The sequence below is a fragment of the Gymnoscopelus braueri genome (assembly GCF_963280865.1).
Source record: "Gymnoscopelus braueri genome assembly, chromosome: 9".
In the NCBI taxonomy this organism is placed as follows: Eukaryota; Metazoa; Chordata; class Actinopteri; order Myctophiformes; family Myctophidae; genus Gymnoscopelus; species Gymnoscopelus braueri.
In genome coordinates, this window is record NC_137610.1 from 36,089,636 (window position 1) to 36,111,295 (window position 21,660).

Here is a 21,660-nt window from a genome sequence, read left to right on the forward strand (position 1 = left end):
ATTCACTAAACATTTTCCAAAGGTAAAGAGATGTCTTCTGCTAGATTTGGATTTTTTTTCTTTTGATTTACAAGGCCTTAAAAATACCTGATTGGCTCTGAATTGTTTCAAGCCACCAATAATGTCTTATATCCCAAACTCAAAGTGGAACCATTTCCTTCCGTATGCATATTCAGACCAAATGTGTAACTACAACCAACTGCACCACAGACAATTAAAATAATCAAGGCCTTTTCTAATTAAAAAATGTCTGACTTCCTTTGGGAAGGTGTGAACCTGCTGATTATCAGAACTCCTGGATCCAATTAATTACCATTGGGCTATACCAGGTTAGGATGTGTTACCTTGATTGCACCCTGCAAGAAAACTTAACCAAGGTACCAACGCAGCTTTAGAGAAGAAGGTTATAGCTAAAGTAATTAAAGAATCCACAGGGTTGCCTGGACCTTTTGGTGACACTATCAGGATCAAGCTACAGAGTTTGGATTCTTTTAAATTCTTTAACTACATGAACAGCGTCCTTATTCTGGGGCGAACATTCAGCAAAAAATATTTGGTGTAGAGGGAAAAAATTAGGGGCTTAGACCCTGGGCAATGAAGTATATAGTGTTTAAGTGGTTAATTTCAAACTGTTTTAATGGAGGCAAACCCAACAACGTACAATGAAGCTCATGAATATTCAACTCATTTGTTAAGATTTATATGGAGAGGAACAGAGCTTCCCCCTGCATGTGGATTACTGAGTGTGAAATAATTTTCCTATTTGATCAAACACACAGGTATGGTCCAAAGTACACAACTACAGCAACTCAGCTGAATTCCCTAACTGTGCTGACTGTAAATATAAGGCATGCATTGTGTTAGGACACATATATCATCTCTGCATGGCTTTCAGTTCATCCCAGCTGGTCCCCTGTACATTACTGGAGGTGGCTGTCCTACTGTATGTGGTTCATTTGTCAAATCAGGTAGTTGGCTGCTCTAATTAAAATAAGCACACAGTACATTGATGGATTGCCTGGAATATCATTGTAGAATAGCTCTAGTATATTAACGTCTCATCCAGGCAGCAGGCCTGGTCTTCAACCTTCCCAAATGTTCCCGTCTCCCCACTTCTGTGCTCACTGGCTCCTGGTGGCTGCTTGCATTCAATTCAAAACATTGATGATGACATTCAAGGCAATCAAGGGCATAGCAACCACTTCCCGCACATTTCAATCAGCAAGCATCTCACAGGATGTCTGTCTTCCTTATATGACAACTAGGCCAACACAAGAAGCATCCTAGACACTTCTCCCTCCTGGCTCCCAATCATATGGGCATAAAAGGAACACAGACAGACAGACAGACAGACAGACAGACAGACAGACAGACAGACAGACAGACAGACAGACAGACAGACAGACAGGTAGGTACAACGGGTAGACTGACAACCGGTACAACGGGTATTGCATAACCCAACTTGCATCGTTCCCGACTTGTGTGGTCCTGGACTCCCGGTGCCCGACGGTCACCGGTCTAGTTATAATACAGACTATTTTGCTGAACATCATGAGGAGTCTTTCAGCATGAGGAGCTTCATCTGTCACAACAGCACTGCTACAGCATTTGCCATGAAGTACGAGCCTCTGAGCAGATAGCAATCTCACTGTGAACCACACCACACCACAAAAAGCATAAATTCACTTTTAATCTAGGCTACCTGTGCTTGGCTATGAGCAAGGAACGTCTCACTCTCACAGCTTGCTAGCCTTTTCATAAAGACAAAAGTAACCTAAAATATTGATCAGGACAAAATTGCTGATCAGTTTGCAAAGTTCGAATGTTGACCAAAAAAGTAGGCTTGATGAAATAGTTGTTGGGTTGTGGATACTGTATTTATGTATTTGTATAAATATGACACATTTCTGCAAACACTACTGCCAGTACTATTTTCCTGCTGCCTAATGTCAAGTACTGTAATATTGCTTATGGTCATAATTTCACGTATATCATCTTAGGGTTGGTATGCTTTCAATAGCTTGCATCCATATGCTGAAAAAGGCAAGCTCTGCCCCAGGGTTCAGGGGCAGGGGCGGATTTAGCAATTACAGGGCTCCAAGCAAAGCTCAACTTTGGGGCCCCTCCCGCCCCTTTCACTTGCTACCCTACGAGCAATATGGGAATTTGCTGCAAGGGTGAATGATTAACATGACTACGGGCCAGCTGGGCACAAACTCGCCATGATGGACCCCAGCCCCCCTAAATACCACCACCCACAGAAGCACATAGTACAGGCCCACAATAGTATGGTCACACAACAGCAATTTGCAATGAAATGCAGAATGTGAGTAGGCCTACTGTACAGTTCTGTAGGCAAATATTTCCAGCATGAGATAACTAATTACTCACTTGCTGCCATGGAGGATGAAAGAGAACAAACTTCCAAAGTGTGTACATTGTCTAGGTTACAAGAGCATGGGTTCCACATGAAGTTTTGCCTAAATATTAGGTTTAATCCATCCATGTCTGTTTTGTTTACTTTTGAAAACTGTCAAGATGGCCTCAATAGAAATGTCCTCTCCATTTCCTCTCAACCTCTGCACATTTCAAAATAAGAGTCTATTTTATTTACACTATTAGAAATTTGTAATGATTTGTCAACACATGTTTCATTTTGAAATCGACCTACTGGAAATAGAAGTAGCCTTGGGGGGCGGAAAGTACTGGCGTGCTAGCCAGCTGTAAAAATATGCCTGGAGACGCTGCTGGAGAGCTCGTCTGAGGACAAAATAGAGAACGAGTTAGACAGCACTCTCCACCACCATCAAAACACCAAATGAGACCATATCTTTTGTTACAATAGTGTTCCATCCTTCCAGTAGAGTTCCAGAGACTTGTACAATCTATGCCATGTCCCTGCACACCCCACTCTTTATCTCTCTTTCTAGCTGTCCCTCAGGTTGTCAAACAAACAAATAAACAAACAAACCTACAGTACATACTCTAAGTGATGGACACAACCAAAAGAGTGAATGAATAATGCATATTGCATCAAATATACATTGACAAGAGACACATCTGTCTCCTCTCCAGCTTGAATTCACTTGGTTCTCTCTGATCTCTATGTCTTTCTCCAGATGTCTCTGTGAGCCTGTTGTCCCTCCTGGTGACCACATGTGGTCTTGCTCTGTTCAGTGTGTCCCTGTTCGTCTCGTGGAAGCTGTGCTGGGTACCATGGAGCGGCCGCTTCCTCCCCGATGGCCTCAAGGGGCCTCACTTCCTGGGCGGAGACCAGCAGCCCGTCCTAACAGAGGTGATAATAGTTGAAAATGTCAACACTACTGAATATAATTCTAAAATGAATCCAAACGTCTAAGACGATTATCAAATAAATCTTTGTCAAATGACACATTTCTAAAGGGTCATGCAGCAAAGTAAATTAGCCTAAGGGATTTCCATGTTGAGTAGACAATTTTCCAAAGCATGCCATAGGATTCTTAAAATTTTTGGAATTACCGGATTTCTGTATTTTTTAATACAGAAATCAAATCTAAACAAAAATAATAAAGGTGACATGAAGTTCAGTGTACTGGATACACCAAGCAGGTTTCAAGTCTCTACTAGTTGATTTTCTTCTCTTTTAAAAAAAGAAGTACAGTATACTGTACATGACTTGTAGTTAATGAGCTAATCATGTAAAAACACTGGTTAAATAATTCTATTATGTGTTGTGCAGGTGGATGGCGAGGAGAGAGAGTACAGTGAGGATGTCTGTGTTAAAGAGACCACAGTGCTCCCTTCTGCCGTGGCTGTCCTAGAATCAGCCATGAAGATCAGCCACACCTCGCCTGACATTCCTCTGGAGGCGCAGAGCAAGGTGGAGAAAAGCCACCACACTCTAGCCAGAGACAGGGTTCAGAGACAGATCACAGAGCCCACATCATCTGTACGGTTAGTAGACATGCCTGCTTACACACATTGCACATGAAGCAGATGTGATGATGGCTGCTGGATGTTTACTGATGTGGAAGACCCAGGTTTATATCACAGACATGTCACCTTCAAACACATTATAGTGTAGACAGATGCTGTACACATAGAGACATACATTTAGAAGGGTTTTCACATGAAATTGTTGAGGAACAAACAAAAAGGCTTTCCAGCCATTTACTTTATGTTGTAATATATTTAGCTTCTTGTAGTATAAGCCACGCTGTCGGTTGGTTGGTCTGTTGGTCCAAAATGTTCATGTAGTGCCACAATACAAAATCATTGCTGGATGTCCCTATGTCCTGGTTGGGCAAGCATCACATATTGTAATGCTAAACATGGATAATGCATTAAAAGACATGGCAGACGTTGTAATTTTTACCGATAATTTGTATTTATTAATTGTAATGTTGCGCCGTCTATAATAACATCCTTACACATACAACCTCTAGGCAAACCTGGTTGCACAGTGTCACAAATTAGGTGCTTGTTCTTTGTTACAGCCACAACTCCATCCGTCGTCAGATGAACATGTCCAACCCAGACTTCAATCCTGCTCAATTCCAGCGGCAGGAGTCCTTGACTGGCCTGGGGCGAATCAAGCCAGAGCTCTACAAGCAGCGCTCGGTGGACGGTGAAGACGGGCGTCGAGCCAACAGTTGTGGGCGCCTCCTCTTCATCTTGAAGTTTGACTGTGACATGGAACAGCTGATTGTAAAAATCCACAAGGCCCTGGATCTCCCTGCCAAGGACTTCTCAGGGACCTCCGATCCTTATGTCAAGATCTACCTGCTGCCGGACCGCAAGACGAAGCACCAGACCAAGGTGCACCGCAAGACACTCAACCCTGTGTTCGACGAGGTGTTTCTCTTTCCCGTGGCATACAGCGACCTTCCGAGTCGCAAGCTGCACTTCAGTGTGTATGACTTTGACAGGTTCTCCCGGCATGATTTGATTGGCCAGGTAGTCGTGGACAGCTTCCTGGATCTCGCCGACTTTCCACGGGAGACAAAACTTTGCCGGGAAATTCAATATGTCACCTCGGTAAGATGCTCTGTTTTATCAATTTCTTTAACCATCTCTCTCTCTCTCTCACACACACACACACACACACACACACACACACACACACACACACACACACACACACACACACACACACACACACACACACACACACACACACACACACACACACACACACACACACACACACACACACACACACACACACACACACATACATACAGAAAGGTCGACAATATCCTCTGATACTTGTCATCCACAGGCAGTAGACTAAATTTCAATAGATCAGTAGCATATCAGTAGTTTGACCCATTTTAGAGGCAGCTAACTGTACCTGTCTGAATCCCATGTTCTGTCCTCGGAGAACCTTGTAACAACAGCAGGTGGTAAGGAGACATATCAATGTGTTAGTATCTCATTTCCCCAGCCAGTGGAACTCCTCTGTGGTTCTGAGAGGCAGCAACATCGAAATATACTTAGATTATGTTAATGTTTAATGAAAGCACTAGGAAACACTTGGGGGTAGTGACCCAAATCTAGGCTGACATTAGAGTGAGGATGCTTTGACATGTAGATATACAGTATTACATTATTCACCAAGATAAAACTACAGCCTCTAAGTCAGCAAGGAAGAAGTCTTTCTGCAAGTGAGCGACCATGAGGTATGCAGAGAACTGTGAAACAATAATGCAGTGTGAGGTCAGAAAGTGAAGCAACAATGTTTTGATGTAACTCAGAATGGGGTGCTGCTACCATTCTAATCTCTGATCTACCGTATGTTCTTTTAATATATTGTACGGTATATAAACAAGACATGGCGTCTACAGTAATAACAGCATAGCTCCCCTGTCTAACTTTTAGCTATCTACTGTAAGTTCCTATATGTGCAGTTTGGGAATGAACCAGCTACAAATCACTGTGCAGTGTTCACTGGTGAAGCTGCTGCACTAAACATGCTGGCTACTCGAGTGCATCTTGTGTGCCTGTTTTTCACCTCAAATGTTTTCAGATACTGTGTACTGTTGAAGTTTAAAATGAGAACTAACAGTGTCTCTATAATTGGAAACACCTGCATTTGGAGGAACATGAGCTATGGGAAATCATAATTCATATATATTCATAAGGGCTTGCTGATGTAATCACACAGTACGTTTGCATTTGACAGGAGGTGATACAAATTTGACTTTTAGGACCTTTGACATAAAATACACAAACATAGATTTCTTTCTTTTTTTGGCAGCTTTTGTTAAGAATATCATTTGATATTAAGACAACCGGGGCACAAGAGGTAAATATGGGATCTGCACCATTCGGAAGATAGGATTCCGCTAGCACTGCATGTGCCGGGCGGAAGATAGGGCCCATGTCTCAGGTGGTTGAAATCAATGGGCCTCATCCATGAGATCATATTTGAACCTAAAGCGCTCATACAAGTGTTTCTACAAACATAGTCTGATTCATTATTTTGGTTCTTAGCTGAATTTGTTCCTTTATATGCACAAAATTCATGTGTGCTTTTAGACATGCGTATGCTTTTGGAAATATGCAGAAAAGCACGAAGAATGCCTTATCCTTTATGAAAAATCAATTACAGTAGTGCCAAACCTAACTAACAGTTTAATTTGTAAAAAAAAAAAAAGATGCCTGTTCAACTTTGCCAACAACATGTTCATTTTTGAAGTAAGGATGCATAATTGGGCATATAGATCCAAATGCCTTATCCTTTATGCAAAATCAATTACAGTAGTGCCAAGCCTCGCTAACAAAAAGTTGAATTTGTTAAATAAAAATAAATAGATAAAACTTCATTTGCTTTGTGAAGCAATTAAACATGCATAAGCCCCCCACTCACTCACTCACTCACTCACTCACTCACTCACTCACTCACTCACTCACTCACTCTTCATCCTGTTGATTCATAAATGCTACCTTAACACCTCCCACAATCTATTAGCACTACCCACTAAATAAGGTCAATATAAATAGCATGAACCTCCCCTGAGACAACCAACCAGCAAGCTATCACAGGCCCTGTCGCCTATCTCTTGGGGAGGACACTTTGAAAATAAAAGAATCTATGTGAAAACATAAATAATGTGTGTGTGTGCGTGCATGCGTGCGTGCGTGCGTTCTTTGCGTGCGTGCGTGTATATCAGTAATGTAATGCATTGGAATATCACAACTCAGTAATAATGCTAAAGCATTTGGTTTCTGATCCAATTTCCATACTGCAATTTAAATGATAATCTCATCATCATGTTCTACTGCCATACTAGAATCCATAATGAATTTTTGTTTGACTGCAGCGTTCACACATGTTTCTAAGTAATGTGACAGGTGATCTCTTATTTGATCAATATTAGTTTTTCAGGCTAAGTATGCATAATTGATTTACTGGATTAATGTATCAAAATAAGTGAGTAGTTAATACCACATACATGCTTTATTTATAGCCCAAAATAGCTAACTATAGCTGTTCTACTGCTAAAGAAGGACACACACACAGACTGTCTAACATCAGAGATTACTCCTAGCTTCCTTCAACAGCCCTTTGACTTTGGTCAGACTTTGGTCAAAAGGCCCAGCTTCAAAGCATATGACATATGATGTTTTTCTTAAATCATACGCTCAACTTCATCATACAAGAGTGTCACACAAAAGTATCAAAAGTAGCAGATCTGCAAGCTCGACACGGTGCGAAGCGACGCGTTTTGAACTTGTAGATCTGCTACTTTTGCTGTTTATGAATTTGAATCCTGAAAAGTAACAATTTTGCAAATATGACAGCGACGATATACAAAGTTCAAGTGGAGTGTCTGTGTGTACGTGCGTGCATGCGTGCGTGTGTGTTTGCGTGCGCGCGCGTGTGTTTGAGCATGAATGAGTTTCTTCTTTCATCAAGTTTGCGTGCCGAGATGACATCATCTCTCTGTTTCTCTCCATCCCAAGTATAAATGGGTTAGCACCCTTGGGACCTCACAGTAGGAGGGCATCCTGCTCTGGTCCAACCTCTAGTTTATGAAGATTAATCATGGCTCAAACAAAAGTAGGGAATTAGGCATAATTAAGCACAAGTCTCCTGTCCTTGGCCATAATGATAATATGTTACATATACTGTAACATATGGTATGGACTTGGATTTACGATAATGTGCTGCCTGTCTATTGACAAATATGCTTGAGTTTCTCATAAGACATACCGCTTCAAGACGTGCACATGCTCCTTGTATACTTTGTTGTTCAGAATGCGTTGATCAGTCTTCTTTAGTATGTATGTTGAAAAGAGCTGAGCTGGTATATCTGCTGTGGCAAGAAGACGTATGTCTTGCTTGTTTGTATTGAGCTACAGTATGAACATGTAGGTTATAGAATCATTGGATACCCGGCCCCTCCTCTAGAGACACCTCAGCTGGAAATGCCTAATTTATACTATAAGCCTGTAACCAGTGGTGTAAAGTAACTAAGTACATTTACTTAAGTACTGTACTTAAAGTTGTAGGCCTACAATGCAGGTCCACAAATAACAATTTTTAGCAGTCTCTGTTGGTCATTACCGTCACTGCAGGCCATTTGTTTATTCCTGCGTTACCCAGAATTCCATTTGTTTTCACCGTAAGACGGAAGCGTTTCAAAAAGCGTTCTTTTAATTGTTTTATACTATCTGTGGATCGTTTCTCTCCAGTGGAGCTTTAGTTACCGTGAGCTGTGTTTTCTTTTTCTGTTGTTTTTCGATCTTCAAATCCTACAATCTCTTAAAAATAGCGTGATATTCCTTTTTGTTATTAGCGCGGTAGTTTCTGGCCAAACAGGAAACCGGTGCGGTAGTTCCTGGCCAAACAGGAAACCGGTGCGGTAGTTCCTGGCCAAACAGGAAACCGGTGCATTTCCTTTTCCGTTTTCCGTGGGAAAGGCTCACCGAGCCACCTTTTCAATAGAAATTATAATAGAAAAGGCTTTCGGGGGTGAAATTCATGGAGTGGTTGTTGTGAAACATTTGCCACTCACAAAAGATATACAATTTAACTTTAGTTTTGTTGAAAAAGTTACCTAGTATTACTTTAAGTATTGAGGTATTTGTACTTTACTTGAGTATTTCCAATTTCCAATACTTTTACTTCTACTCCACTCTCAGAGGCAAATATTGTACTTTTACTCCACTACAATGATTTGAAAACTTTAGTTACTAGTTACTTTGCAGATATAAATTATTATATTATAAAACATACATTAACCACTTTTTTATACCTTGAAAATAGCCGATCCACAAGATCTGCTATTTTCAAATATTTTAGTACTTTTACTTTTAGTACTTTAAGTACATTTTGATGCCAATACCTTTGTACTTTTACTCAAGTAAATGTTTAATTCTGGACTTTTACTTGTAACTGAGTATTTCTATATTGCAGTATTGGTACTTTTACTTGAGTAAAGAATTTGAGTACTTTTTCCACCACTGCCTGTAACTATCTCCTCTGTCTGCCCTCCACTGCATATCCCTCTATCTTTCTACCGTCTCAATAAAGGAAGAATACATAGGGGAGTACACTACCCACTCATTTGTTTTTTATGGACTGGATACATGTCTCTGGAGGACCAATGATTGCTTGTCTATTGGGGGAAGGGGGATGGGAGTGGGACATAGAGGCTCTGGGAGAGAAACGCCTCAGTATTCCTTACTCCTCTTGTCATGTTATGGACCTGGTCTAACCAACTGGAAAACCACCTTAACTAACCAATTACTTTGCAATTACGTACCGGTAATGACTTCTCATGTACTTTGTCGTTTCCTGAGATGTTTGGTTCATGTATTGAGTTTGACCCATGCACCCATTTATTCTTGGGAGTTAGCACGAACGTATTACGATAAACTTTCAATTATTTTGAGGCTACTGAGGGATGCCCAGACTCTTAGGGGTCAATAGATTTATGGTTAATCTATTTTGTAAAATATATTTATTATTGTTATGCCAAAAGTCATGCTCCATTGTTAACCAAGTGGCGGATTAACAGAGGCAAAGGCAATCAAGAGTTCAGAAGCACTGTAATCTGTAGCTCTTCTAGGGTCAGTCAATATGATCGACCACAGTCTGGTTGGAACGTAATTAGGACCTTGATGAATGGGGTCACCATGTGCGTGGCAAGTGTGTATGTGTGTGTGTGTCTCTTTAATTCAATAAAGGAGGTTCCTTTATTGAATTTATTGGGAGGTTCACCTCCTTTGTCTTATTGACTAAGTGAGAAATACGAGTCTGTAGAGCCAGTGGGCAGCACAGATGATATATGTGTAACTGATACAGAAATATTTTGTTTATATTGCAACTCTAAAATATTCTAACTGTAGCCTACAGAGTAACTCTGACATTATTTAAGTTGTGACAGTGGGATGGCACAAAGAAAAAAATATGGATAGTTACTACATGTGCAGTTTGTGAATGAAGCATGATGTGCTAACGTGCTAACATGAGATTTGTGTGATAATACTAATCCTGAGATACAGAACTTTGCTTTGTGGTTTGCTTTATGCACATAGCAGCGTGAGGTAAACTGTGATTAGTGTGGCAGCGTCAGCTGAGCTGTGTGGTTCGCTGTGAATGCTATTCTTTTGTGGAGACAGATACAAATAGACAGACGGAGATATGGACAAACCCTATTCTAAATGACTAGAGCTCTCTTTTCTTCTATTTTATTGCTGCTACAATGTATGAGGAACAAGATTTTTTTTTTGTACAAGATGTAACAATAAAAAACCTTGAATCTTCGCCCTTTTGACACCACGCATAAAGAACTAAACAAAAACAACAACAACCAAAAGAAACACTCTGACAATATCCCTTTGAATCCAGCCTCATTAATAAATAATATATCTCAACTTTCTCAAAATGTGATTCAGCATGGTTTATAAAGTGAATTGCAGTCATTGAAAGTTACATAGCCTGTAAAACAGAAACCAACCTACCTTCTGATGTATATGAATAAGCTTAGCAAACACTATCCTTTAAAATAGAAATGAAATGTGATGCTGTATATTGGTGGAAAAGTTGAAGTTTAGCTGAAATACATGCTTCTTGGTAGAGCAGATGCACCAAATTGAAGCGCAAACCCTAAATATTAGATAAATAAAAAATAAACCAACCAATTTTGGCATGCAGATTATGGCATGGCGCTGAAAGCTTGTCATTGTCAGGTTAGAGTTAGAGTTAGAGTAAAAACCACCTTCTTGAAAACATTTGTAAATGTCCGTTGGCATGAATACTTTCTATAAATGATAAGATTCAGTAGAGACCCATTATTTAACTACCAACTGTCTGTTCACAGATTTGGCCATATTGTAGGCCACATTAATATCTTCCCATCAATGACTTAATTTGTATGTTTTGCATTTGTTAAAATGTTACCAAACTTACCTGAATAAAAAATAAAGAGTTGTATGTTGGCCAAACCATTTAACTTCAAATATAGTGGTTGGAGGTGGTATCCCTTCTCTTCAACTGAGAAATTAGATTATGTTGTCAGGTAGGACATTTAAATGCAGCGATAACGTCATTTCACAACAAACAAGAAAAAAAAAAGTCATATTAGATTTAGTGTGTTGGATATTACCTATTTCAAGCAAGTCTTTGCAATCTCTGCAAGTTGATTTTGATACTAACAAACCACAATATGCTTTGGGAACAAAAGGTCAGCAACGATGTCAGGTATAGTTTAGTGAGTCATAGTGAACATGCCAGACCACCACTTCACCGAATTATTTCACCATGCAGTTTCATTCATTCCATGCTTGCTATTGTGGCAGCCTAATCTAGTTTAGCCTAATTCTGCCTGTGTGTATTTATTTACACAGCAACAGTTCATCCCAGGCTAGGCTACACATTACAGTTACTTCCACCATGTCCAGTCATGCGGACAGACACCATGACTGTGGCTCTTCTATGATGTATTGTAAGAGGATGTCCAGTGGTTAGGTGAGCTGAATACATTCTCCGCTCCAGTCATCTCTCATCAGTGCAGCCCGATTCATACTTTGTCACACGACGCGTGTCGAAAATAGCAGACAAGCTCACAATGCGTCGTATCCGTGATTAAGACAATATTGCCAAAACGTCATTTATTTAGACAACAAATCTCTATATATATCTATATCTATATCTACATATATATATGTGTGTGTATATATCTATATCTATATCTATATATATATATATATATATATATATATATATATATATATATATATATGTGTGTGTGTGTGTGTGTATATATATATATATATATATATATATATATATATATATATATATATATATATATATATATATATATATATATATATATATATATATATATATATATATATATATATATATATGTGTGTGTGTGTGTGTGTATATATATATATATATATATATATATATATATATATATATGGCTTCTATTTCATCTGAGTGGGCTACATCTTCCAGCACTGGAGGAGACAGAAGAATGAGACAGGGATCCTTAGAGGTACAGATGGTGCAAGGCTCCCAGAAAGGTTCTGGTGGGAGGGAAGGTGCTAGCATTCTAATTGAAGAAGATGGACTGTCCACACTCTCCCTCTGCAATATTGGGGGCCCTTTAGAGCACTAGTCTAATTTCATTGGCTGAGTACAAGTGACCATAGTCTCCAACCGCAGACTTGATTTGAGTGCTCATAAGAGTGGGGATTGGTATTTCATAGTCTGAAAACCAAAGTTGTGTGTGTGTGTGTGTGTGTGTGTGTGTGTGTGTGTGTGTGTGTGTGTGTGTGTGTGTGTGTGTGTGTGTGTGTGTGTGTGTGTGTGTGTGTGTGTGTGTGTGTGCGTGCGCGTGTGTGTGTGCTGTGCGTGTTCGTGAGATTCCTTGAAGACAGGAACAGAGGTTGTACAGGGTCTTGACTCTAGGCTAAGCATAACATGACCATGAGTTTGAAGGGAATTCTTTTGCCCTTGTCACAGACATGATGGATTAACTCATTTGGCTAGTGACATTCTCATTGTTAATGGACAAAGCCTTTGCTCGTGGACGGTGTTTGTGTCTGTATTTGTGTGCATTTGTGTGTGTGTGTGTGTGTGTTTGTGTGTGCATTCGTGTGTGCGTGTGTGTGTGTGTGTGTGTGTGTGTGTGTGTGTGTGTGTGTGTGTGTGTGTGTGTTGACAGCTGTGATGAATCAACTCATTTCTTTAATTTGATTCCCAGTGATTTTGGTTAGAGGCAATAGTCTCACGGCAGTGTGTGTGTGTGTGTGTGTGTGTGTGTGTGTGTGTGTGTGTGTGTGTGTGTGTGTGTGACGTTCACCTACTGGGTCCCACAGCAGACTGACTCCAATTCATCATTATCAGCGTGGCGCCGGAGAGAGACCACTCATTGATGCTTAAGTGGGCACACTTATTTTCCAGTGTTACAATTACATCTGACCTTTAACTACATATCCTGGGCGATAGGTTAGTGCTGACAGGGATTAACTGCCGAATATAGAATCATTAACAACATCCTGTGTATTACTCATTTTGTGGAGACAATCCAGATCTCTCAGAGTCAGTCACATCGATATCGCCGGCCACTGCATCCATCGCAACCAGAAGCCGGAGTAGCGAGGAAACATTAGCACTTAGATGAGAAATTCTAGCTGTTTTATGAAATGTGTGTATCTTAACCACTTTCAACTTGGCATTATAGGCGAACATTTGTATACATAAACAAAAAAAGTGAGGCAACGGGATACGAATTTAATCCAATCAGGTAAGACTGCTAAATGGCTTCTCTCTCCTGATTGGATGAAATTGGTGTCCCACCTGAAAATGACCCCTGTTACCGAACAAACACTAGTAGTGATTACAATTGGAATATAGGGCTTTAGCTTTTTAACATAAAGCTTTGTCTTAAACAGAAAATATCACTCACAGCAGCTGTGTTTAATACAACAACATAACTTTCAGCCTTTTTAAAATGTTGTACATAAAACAAATAACGAATAATTATTCTAAAGTGTTGCCAAATGGGGTAGTAGTCAATGGTTTCCTCAAATGTTTTGTAAAGTTTGATTAGTTTGCTGTAGTTTTGAGCCTGAACTTGAAAACGAACTGAAAATCCGCCCTAGAGTTTCATGCTACTTTACTACCTGTAGATGGATGCATGCTATACAACGGACAGGAGAAATGTGATACTCCCTCCTGTCATAGACGGAGGAAGGCTTGGTAAAGCTGTGACAATGCACCGGCTCGGGTCTAACGCAACAATACAATAGAATCTATCTTCCCAATCCTTCGTCATTGACTCCAAAATGTCTGAGTCTGACACTGTGACAGAGAGTGCTGTCAGCACCCACCACATGGAAGTAGAGGAGGAAATCACAGAGAAGAACTTTCCCTGTTGGAAACCTTCTGTGCCAGTCAGTGTCTTCTAAAGACACCAGTTATAGATTCTCATCCTAACACCTCATTTTCAGAGGTGTTGATTAGGGAAGGAACTCAGTGTGTGAGCTGTTCTGGATGCACTGCAAAGGAGAGAGATCCTCTATAGGAAAACCAGGGTGGTGTGACACCAGACTCCCTGCTGTTCAACTATAGTTACTAGGGATGTCCTATTCAATAATTTTTTCATCATTTAATATGGAGTATCTGCCAATATAGAGTCTAGATCCAACACATGCTTTTTCCCTAGAAAACTCTGTTGCACAGTGCACACTTCAAGCAAATACAAGTAATTAAAATTCACCAATTGTGCTCTCCATGTATGACACCTGTTTGAAGGCTAATGTATAGCTGATATAGCCTGGTAAACCCTCCCTCCGGAAATCTCAATTGTCATTTATTTCAGGAGTGAGTCTGGCATGATCGCCCATTCTGCAAGTGTTCCTCTTCAGCCAATCAGCAGTGCATTTTTACCACCTCCAGACTAATGTGACGCAACGGGACTTTTGAGACGGCCATGCCCAAAATAGGTTGCCTTATTCGGATACATGCGTGTCACTGCCCGCCCCTGCCGGTTCTCTGAATTTTTATTTTTAAATAGGCTCTGTCATGATTATTTGACCACATATATGAAGTTAAACAACTAAATTCTATCCAAACTTCCGTGCCTCAAAAAAGAAGTTTGAGAGTGTTTTAAAACCGAAAGTAAGAAGTGAAGACAACGCACAAACAACAATGGCTGCCGTTCGTCTTTTGTTGGCTGCACTCAGGCTGCACTCGGCTCCATTCGGGCTCACTCGAACTCGCCACCTGATTGGCCAACTTTCGCTGTCAATCACAGAACGATGAGCGACGACGCTGATAGGCTCGTTTTTTTGGTAATGCGCTAGAAACGCCCATACAAGCCTTCATGCCAGACTCCTTCCTGAAATCAAATGGAAATGAGATTTTCCGGAGAGAGGGGCTTTACCAGGCTATAGCTGATATCGACCGGTTAAAAAATGCCTTATTTCAGTTAAATTTACAATTACTGATACAGAGTTGAAAGAAGAAGCTGAAACGGGGTCCAAGCTTTCAACAGAGTCGTCACAACACATTTAAAATGCTCATGATATACACATGAGATAACCCTGTCTATCAGCAGTATGCTGATTGATGGTGATGATGAGTGATGCATATTCAGTCTGCTGATTAGACTGGTTTCTATCAGTCTCTGTGGGAGGTGTTGGAGCATGATCCGTCAACAATACAGTGTTTTTCTGAGGTGCAGTGATTTATGGCACATGCAGTTTACTGAATATAACTGAAGTATATCATTTCCTAAGTTTGACTAGCTAATATCAATAGCTGTGACTGGAATCAAATGGTGTGTCACACTCTTCATGATTAGGCCTATACAGTATGCACAGTATGGATTGATGTCACTACAAGCAGCTAATGACAATATACTAGAAATGAAAACAAATCAGGTCTGAGAGAGTAATACTTTAGAATTCAACCCCATGCTGGCCTGAACCGAGAAAAGACTGATCCCTTGGCTGGCCCTTCTACATCTACATAGATTTACCAATTATAAAACATGCAACACTGCATGGTACTGAACAGTCACCTCCAAACAGTCACTTCCAAGCCGCCCGCGATGTTAATTAGTTATGGACGCAGCTGTGTGGCGTGTGTGTGCATGCAATGTCCTCGATTCATGTCTACAGGGCACAAACTGCCCCGTGACAGATATTCAACAACCACTCAACCACTTTAAAGTGCAACATGGTCAACAAAGATTTGCCACACAAACAGCCACAAGTTGCTTCTGTATTATTTAAATTACATTAAATCGTATTTCCTACCTTGTCTTTCTTGGCTCTTACACAGCCATATTCCTTGTGTTTCTGTGTGCAAAGTGCCTTGACGTCGTCAAGTCTGGTTAGCCAGGTCACACTCAATAGGAAGTAATAACAGCTTATTGAGTCTCTCCTGGCTCATTATGGAACAGATGTTATCTCTCTTCTGCGAAATATCCTTAATGCAAATGTCACCATAAATGATCTCCAGCCTCATGTCATAAATTCTGTAGAGTAATGTAATGGATGTTAATGATCCTGAGAATGTAGCACTTTATATCTCTTTCCGGTGGAGCAGTTATTTTTCCAAATCTTCAGATAGATCTTTGGGATATATATATATTACATGTATACAAGATTAACCTAGTTCCTAACTGCTGGAACCAGAGTTAAAATCACTGTTAAATTAATGTCCTTGACTGACTGAAATCTGGAATTGTTCTGTGCACTGGTCCTCGTTTGCTATGGGAAAACCAATCTCGAATAGGAATCTTATAGCATGCCATTTGAGCTTCAGTGGCATTGCAAGGTAGCCTACTCGTCAAGTAAATTATTTCTGCTGTAAGTTATTGCTTAAATGTTTCTAAAAGTTTTTGACATCACAGACAGGTCCTGCTGAAGGCTATTATTTTTCTTCCACTGACTTGTTTTGTACATTTCACAACACATATTTTGCTGGCACACAGAAACACACTCACAATTAACATTATTATGTTCAGCTGTGTTTACCTGACAAAATGTCACAAAAGGGTCCATTTTCATGTGCACCTTCTTTGGCCATATTGATTGTTTGACTTTTGACCATATTTGACGTATGTTGACATTGGATAAAAAATTATTATATAATTTTAAAAAGGGGTTTTTGTTTGTCAGAGAGTTACAAGACTGTGTGTGTGTGTGCGTGCGTGCGTGCGTGCGTGCGTGCGTGTGTGTGTGTGTGTGTGTGTACCTCATGTCACCTATCCTGTGAGACTTTCTGTTATATGTCAAATATGGAATTAGCTATAAATTATAGTTTATAACATGCCTTTAAATATAGTGACAAATATATCCGTCTTGATTCTTGATATTGTTTTACAGGACAATGTGGACTTGGGGGAGCTGATGTTCTCGCTGTGCTATCTCCCCACTGCTGGAAGACTCACCATTACCATGATCAAAGCTAGAAACCTCAAAGCCATGGATATCACCGGCGCTTCTGGTCTGTACCTCATATTGCTGTATTGTTGTGGTTTTTTGTTTGATTGTCTGATCATGGAAGGAACATGTGTCTGTTTCTTTCTGTATATCTTGTTTGATTGTTATTATTTGTTAGGGATTACGGATGAAATTGAGGTCAAATTGAGGTCAAATCATGAAGATCCAGTCTTAAATCCATCTCAGGGCCATGAAGACACATTCATACTTTGTTGCGTGCATGACCCTTTCGCTCAGCTGTGGCACTTTTGTGGAGCAACTAATGTTGAAAAGGCTGTTCAATAAAGTACATATTCATTTGTACGTTATCAAGAGTGCAGTTGCCCTGCTTCACCATTCATCTTGTTGGTCAACATCCATTCATCACATCCGTATTTTGTCATCTACTATAGTACTCCATCTCAAAAAAGAAACTTTCCTCCAGACCTCTACAGTGGATAATCATATTACTATAACTTTCTACAGATCCATACGTTAAAGTGTCCCTGATGTGTGATGGGCGGAGACTGAAGAAAAGAAAGACTTCAACCAAGCGTAACACCCTGAACCCAGTGTATAATGAAGCCATAGTATTTGATGTCCCCCCAGAGAACATTGACCAAATCAGCCTCCTTATAGCAGTCATGGATTATGATCGGTTAGTGCTATCTGTTGATCTTCCTGCCTGTATCAATGTGTAACTTATTCAATACGTACAGTATGTTAAACTAATTTCACAGAAAACTTCCCTCTTAACTATATACTGTAGCATACTAAGTTACTGAACAGAATGGCAATGTACTAATTAGACAGATCCCATCGTGATTTTTTTCTCATCTCACAGGGTTGGCCACAATGAAGTCATCGGAGTGTGCAGAGTGGGCAATGACGCTGAGGGTTTGGGTCGAGAACACTGGAGTGAGATGCTGTCATACCCTCGCAAACCCATCGCACACTGGCATCCCCTCATAGAGGTACCAAGTGTGTGTGTGTGTGTGTGTGTGTGTGTGTGTGTGTGTGTGTGTGTGTGTGTGTGTGTGTGTGTGTGTGTGTGTGTGTGTGTGTGTGTGTGTGTGTGCAGTACCATTTGTCTATCAGACAAATACATAACTCAAAACAGGAATGATTAAAGTTAATCTGCATATGATTTCACGTTGTCATGTTAGCAATGTATTTTGCAGAGAGAGAGAGAGAGACGCACAGACAGACAGACAGACAGACAGACAGACAGACAGAAAGACATGATAGAGAGAGAGACAGAAGTGGCTTCATTCACAGTGCTGTTTCTATTTCTGAATTCCTAGCCCACACTCATTAGTACAAACATAGCATACTGACACAGAACTTGGACGGATTCATGTATATTCATGTTGAGTTGTTAAAATTTAATCAATTGATATTCAGCTTGGATGGGAGGTAAAAAAAAAAGCTTAAAATTCAGTCATGAGTCAATAACATGCTGTTGAATTCTTTGCATGCATGCCAGATAAAATGTCTATTGTGTAGTCATATTTTGTGTAGTCACATTTAAAACATTTCTGTTATTTTTGCTTATTATCGGCTGAGTGGGAAAATCTGTTTTTAGCATTCCTCACTGGTACTGACATAGCCACAAACTAGCTAATTAATCATCCACACTGTGCATTTTCTGAACAAAATGCAAGGTGGTTACTGCAGTTGCTGCATGATTGCCAAGTGGTTTCTTGGGTTTTCTTGGAGGTGGCTAGGTTACACATAGCGTACACATTATCCGTCAGCATCCATCTGTTCATCATCTTTTTACCTCTCTCATTCAGCAATGACATTGTGGCCAAAGACCACACACAAAAATAAACTAATCTGCTAAGTCTAATTAAATTCTTGTCTCCTTGAATAACACTAAACAGGAGAAGAAGAGGGTCAAAATAAAGGTCAGCACACAAGTTCCAGAAGCTTCCCATATCTGTACCTTCTTAAGCACACAGCAGAAAGCTACTTTAAACACACACAGCATAAAAGTATGGCACATAAACCTGTGTGTCAAAGACCACCATTGGGGAAGACTTTCTGCAAGACAACTTTCCAGTAGCCTGTAGTAGAGTATTAATTTAACTCAGAAGAGTGTACACAAATGTACACAAAAGTGTACATTTGTAAAAAAAAATAACAAAAATAACAAAAAAATAATATAGAGTGTACAAAAAACTGTGTACACAAGTTATACACTTCAGAGGTAAATTAACACTGAGAATTTTGCTGTGTGCGGAAAAATGGGAAAATGAATCAAAGAATACTGCTACCATCAGTTTTTTAGGGTAGATCCCTATAGAAGTACCTGGTAATGACTAAAATAACAGCCCATGTGTCTTTGAAGCTCTAGATGTAAACAAACATGCTCTGAAAAAGCTACATGAAAAGTTTAAAAAGGCTATCCAGTCACTGCTGTAGTACAGTAGTACTGTACTGTAACACACACATGCACTCACTCATGCAAGCTCTCACTCAAGCATGTGCGCGCACGCACGCACGCACAGTAAATTCCTTCATATACATTTTCTCCATCTATAATGCTGAGTGTGTACAAATGGAAACAAATGGACCCTTACTTTGGTTCCACTTGTACACTCTCAGAGCTAAATATACACTGTACATTTGACAGTGTACAGACAGATATATGCCGCTCACCACGTGTTTTGTCTTTGTTATCAGACGCCATAGAGTGGTAGTGGTGTACAGTATCTAGGACCATTAGTGACCTTGTAGCAGCATAATTCCAGCAGGCTAATGGATTATTACTGTACAACTCAATACATCTGCAGATGGCTCCTTAGGGGGACACATGCTAAACACAATGCATATGATAAACTCACACATAATCACTGTACTCAAAGGTATGAATGAAGCAAAATGAGAGAGAAATAGAGAGATAAAGAGAGAAAGAGAGAGTGTGTTACATACAGCAGTGGTTCTCAAAGTGGGGTCCAGGGAGGGTCCAGGGTCTTTGAGGGGGTTCCAGGAGGGTCCTCACCAAAATGAGTTAATATACAGTATCAAAATCAGTTTAACCACTTTTAACATACATTGGCTATTTGAAAATAGCTGATCTAAAAGCTCACAATCGTGACACGTTATGAGGAAGTTAGTCCAGTTGCACAAGCTTGGGTGCAGCCCGATGTCTCTAGGTTTTTTGTCAAGCCTGGCTGGGACTACAGTGTTGAAACCGAGCTGTAGTCCACGAACAACATGTGCACATACTGTACTTGACTGTCCATCAGCTTCTTCTCATACGAGAGAACGATGTGAAGAGCCTGATGACAGCATCACCTTATTAGCCCCCCCCCCCCCCCCCCAGGACCCCATTTTGCGAACCACTGACCTACCGTATGGTATGTACAGTAGTGTGTGTCCAACTGAAAATGATGTCTAGTGAAAATCCTTTGATGGTAAAAGTAAGACCTGTGTACTGTGTTTGTAATTACAGTGACAGTCAGCATGGTAGCAAGGAGCAGTCATATTCACTGTGGCTTTAACACAGGTTATGACTTTGAGAGGTCATGATTGTGACTTTTTCTAATTGCAGTGACAGAGCAATCACTTTCTCTCCATCTCTGTCTGTTGGTCTGTCTGTCTGTTTGTGTGCCTGCCTGCCTTTCTGTCTCTCTCTCTCTCTATTTCTCTGTGGTCCAGTGGGTCGGACAGGGGCCTGCAGTGGGTGGAAGTCAAGGAGGATCCACCAACTCTTTGAAGACACCACCTTCACCATGATCACACACACACACACACACACACACACACACACACACACACACACACACACACACACACACACACACACACACACACACACACACACACACACACACACACACACAATTTTAATGTGTGCCTCACTATCACTTTGAAATTCAATGTACTGTGGACCTGCTGGAAATCCTAGACATTACCATTTTTTAATAGCCTGGCTGAAGTTATTACTGTGTAACCACATGAACCCATGGTGTGTCCCTAATCTGGGCATGTCACAATGGCCAAATATTCAGCAAAAATAGTAGATCTACAAGCTAACAACACATTGCGTTGCGACCCGTTGTGAGCTTGTAGATTGGCTATTTTCTCTATTTTACATACAACACTTATTATAGAAGAACACAAAAATAGAAGATCTACAAGCTCACAATGTGTCACAGCGTTACATGTGGTGAACTTGTAGAAGCGGCGAAGACATTCGGTGTAGGGTGAAAA

The 21,660-nt window shown here is 40.4% G+C and overlaps 1 protein-coding gene across 1 annotated transcript in view; it reads left to right on the top strand.

Annotated features, from left to right (window-relative positions):
• Window positions 1-21,183, top strand: part of syt9b (synaptotagmin IXb) — a gene marked incomplete at its 3' end in the record, with an annotated part of 31,951 nt that extends 10,768 nt beyond the window's left edge. The window contains exons 3-9 of the mRNA XM_080438735.1: window positions 3,120-3,295; window positions 3,719-3,933; window positions 4,476-5,016; window positions 17,344-17,464; window positions 17,926-18,097; window positions 18,284-18,413; window positions 21,106-21,183. Coding sequence (XP_080294861.1) covers window positions 3,120-3,295; window positions 3,719-3,933; window positions 4,476-5,016; window positions 17,344-17,464; window positions 17,926-18,097; window positions 18,284-18,413; window positions 21,106-21,183 — 1,433 coding nt within the window. The remainder of the gene's footprint in view (window positions 1-3,119; window positions 3,296-3,718; window positions 3,934-4,475; window positions 5,017-17,343; window positions 17,465-17,925; window positions 18,098-18,283; window positions 18,414-21,105) is intronic.
• Between the last annotated feature and the right edge of the window lie 477 nt (window positions 21,184-21,660).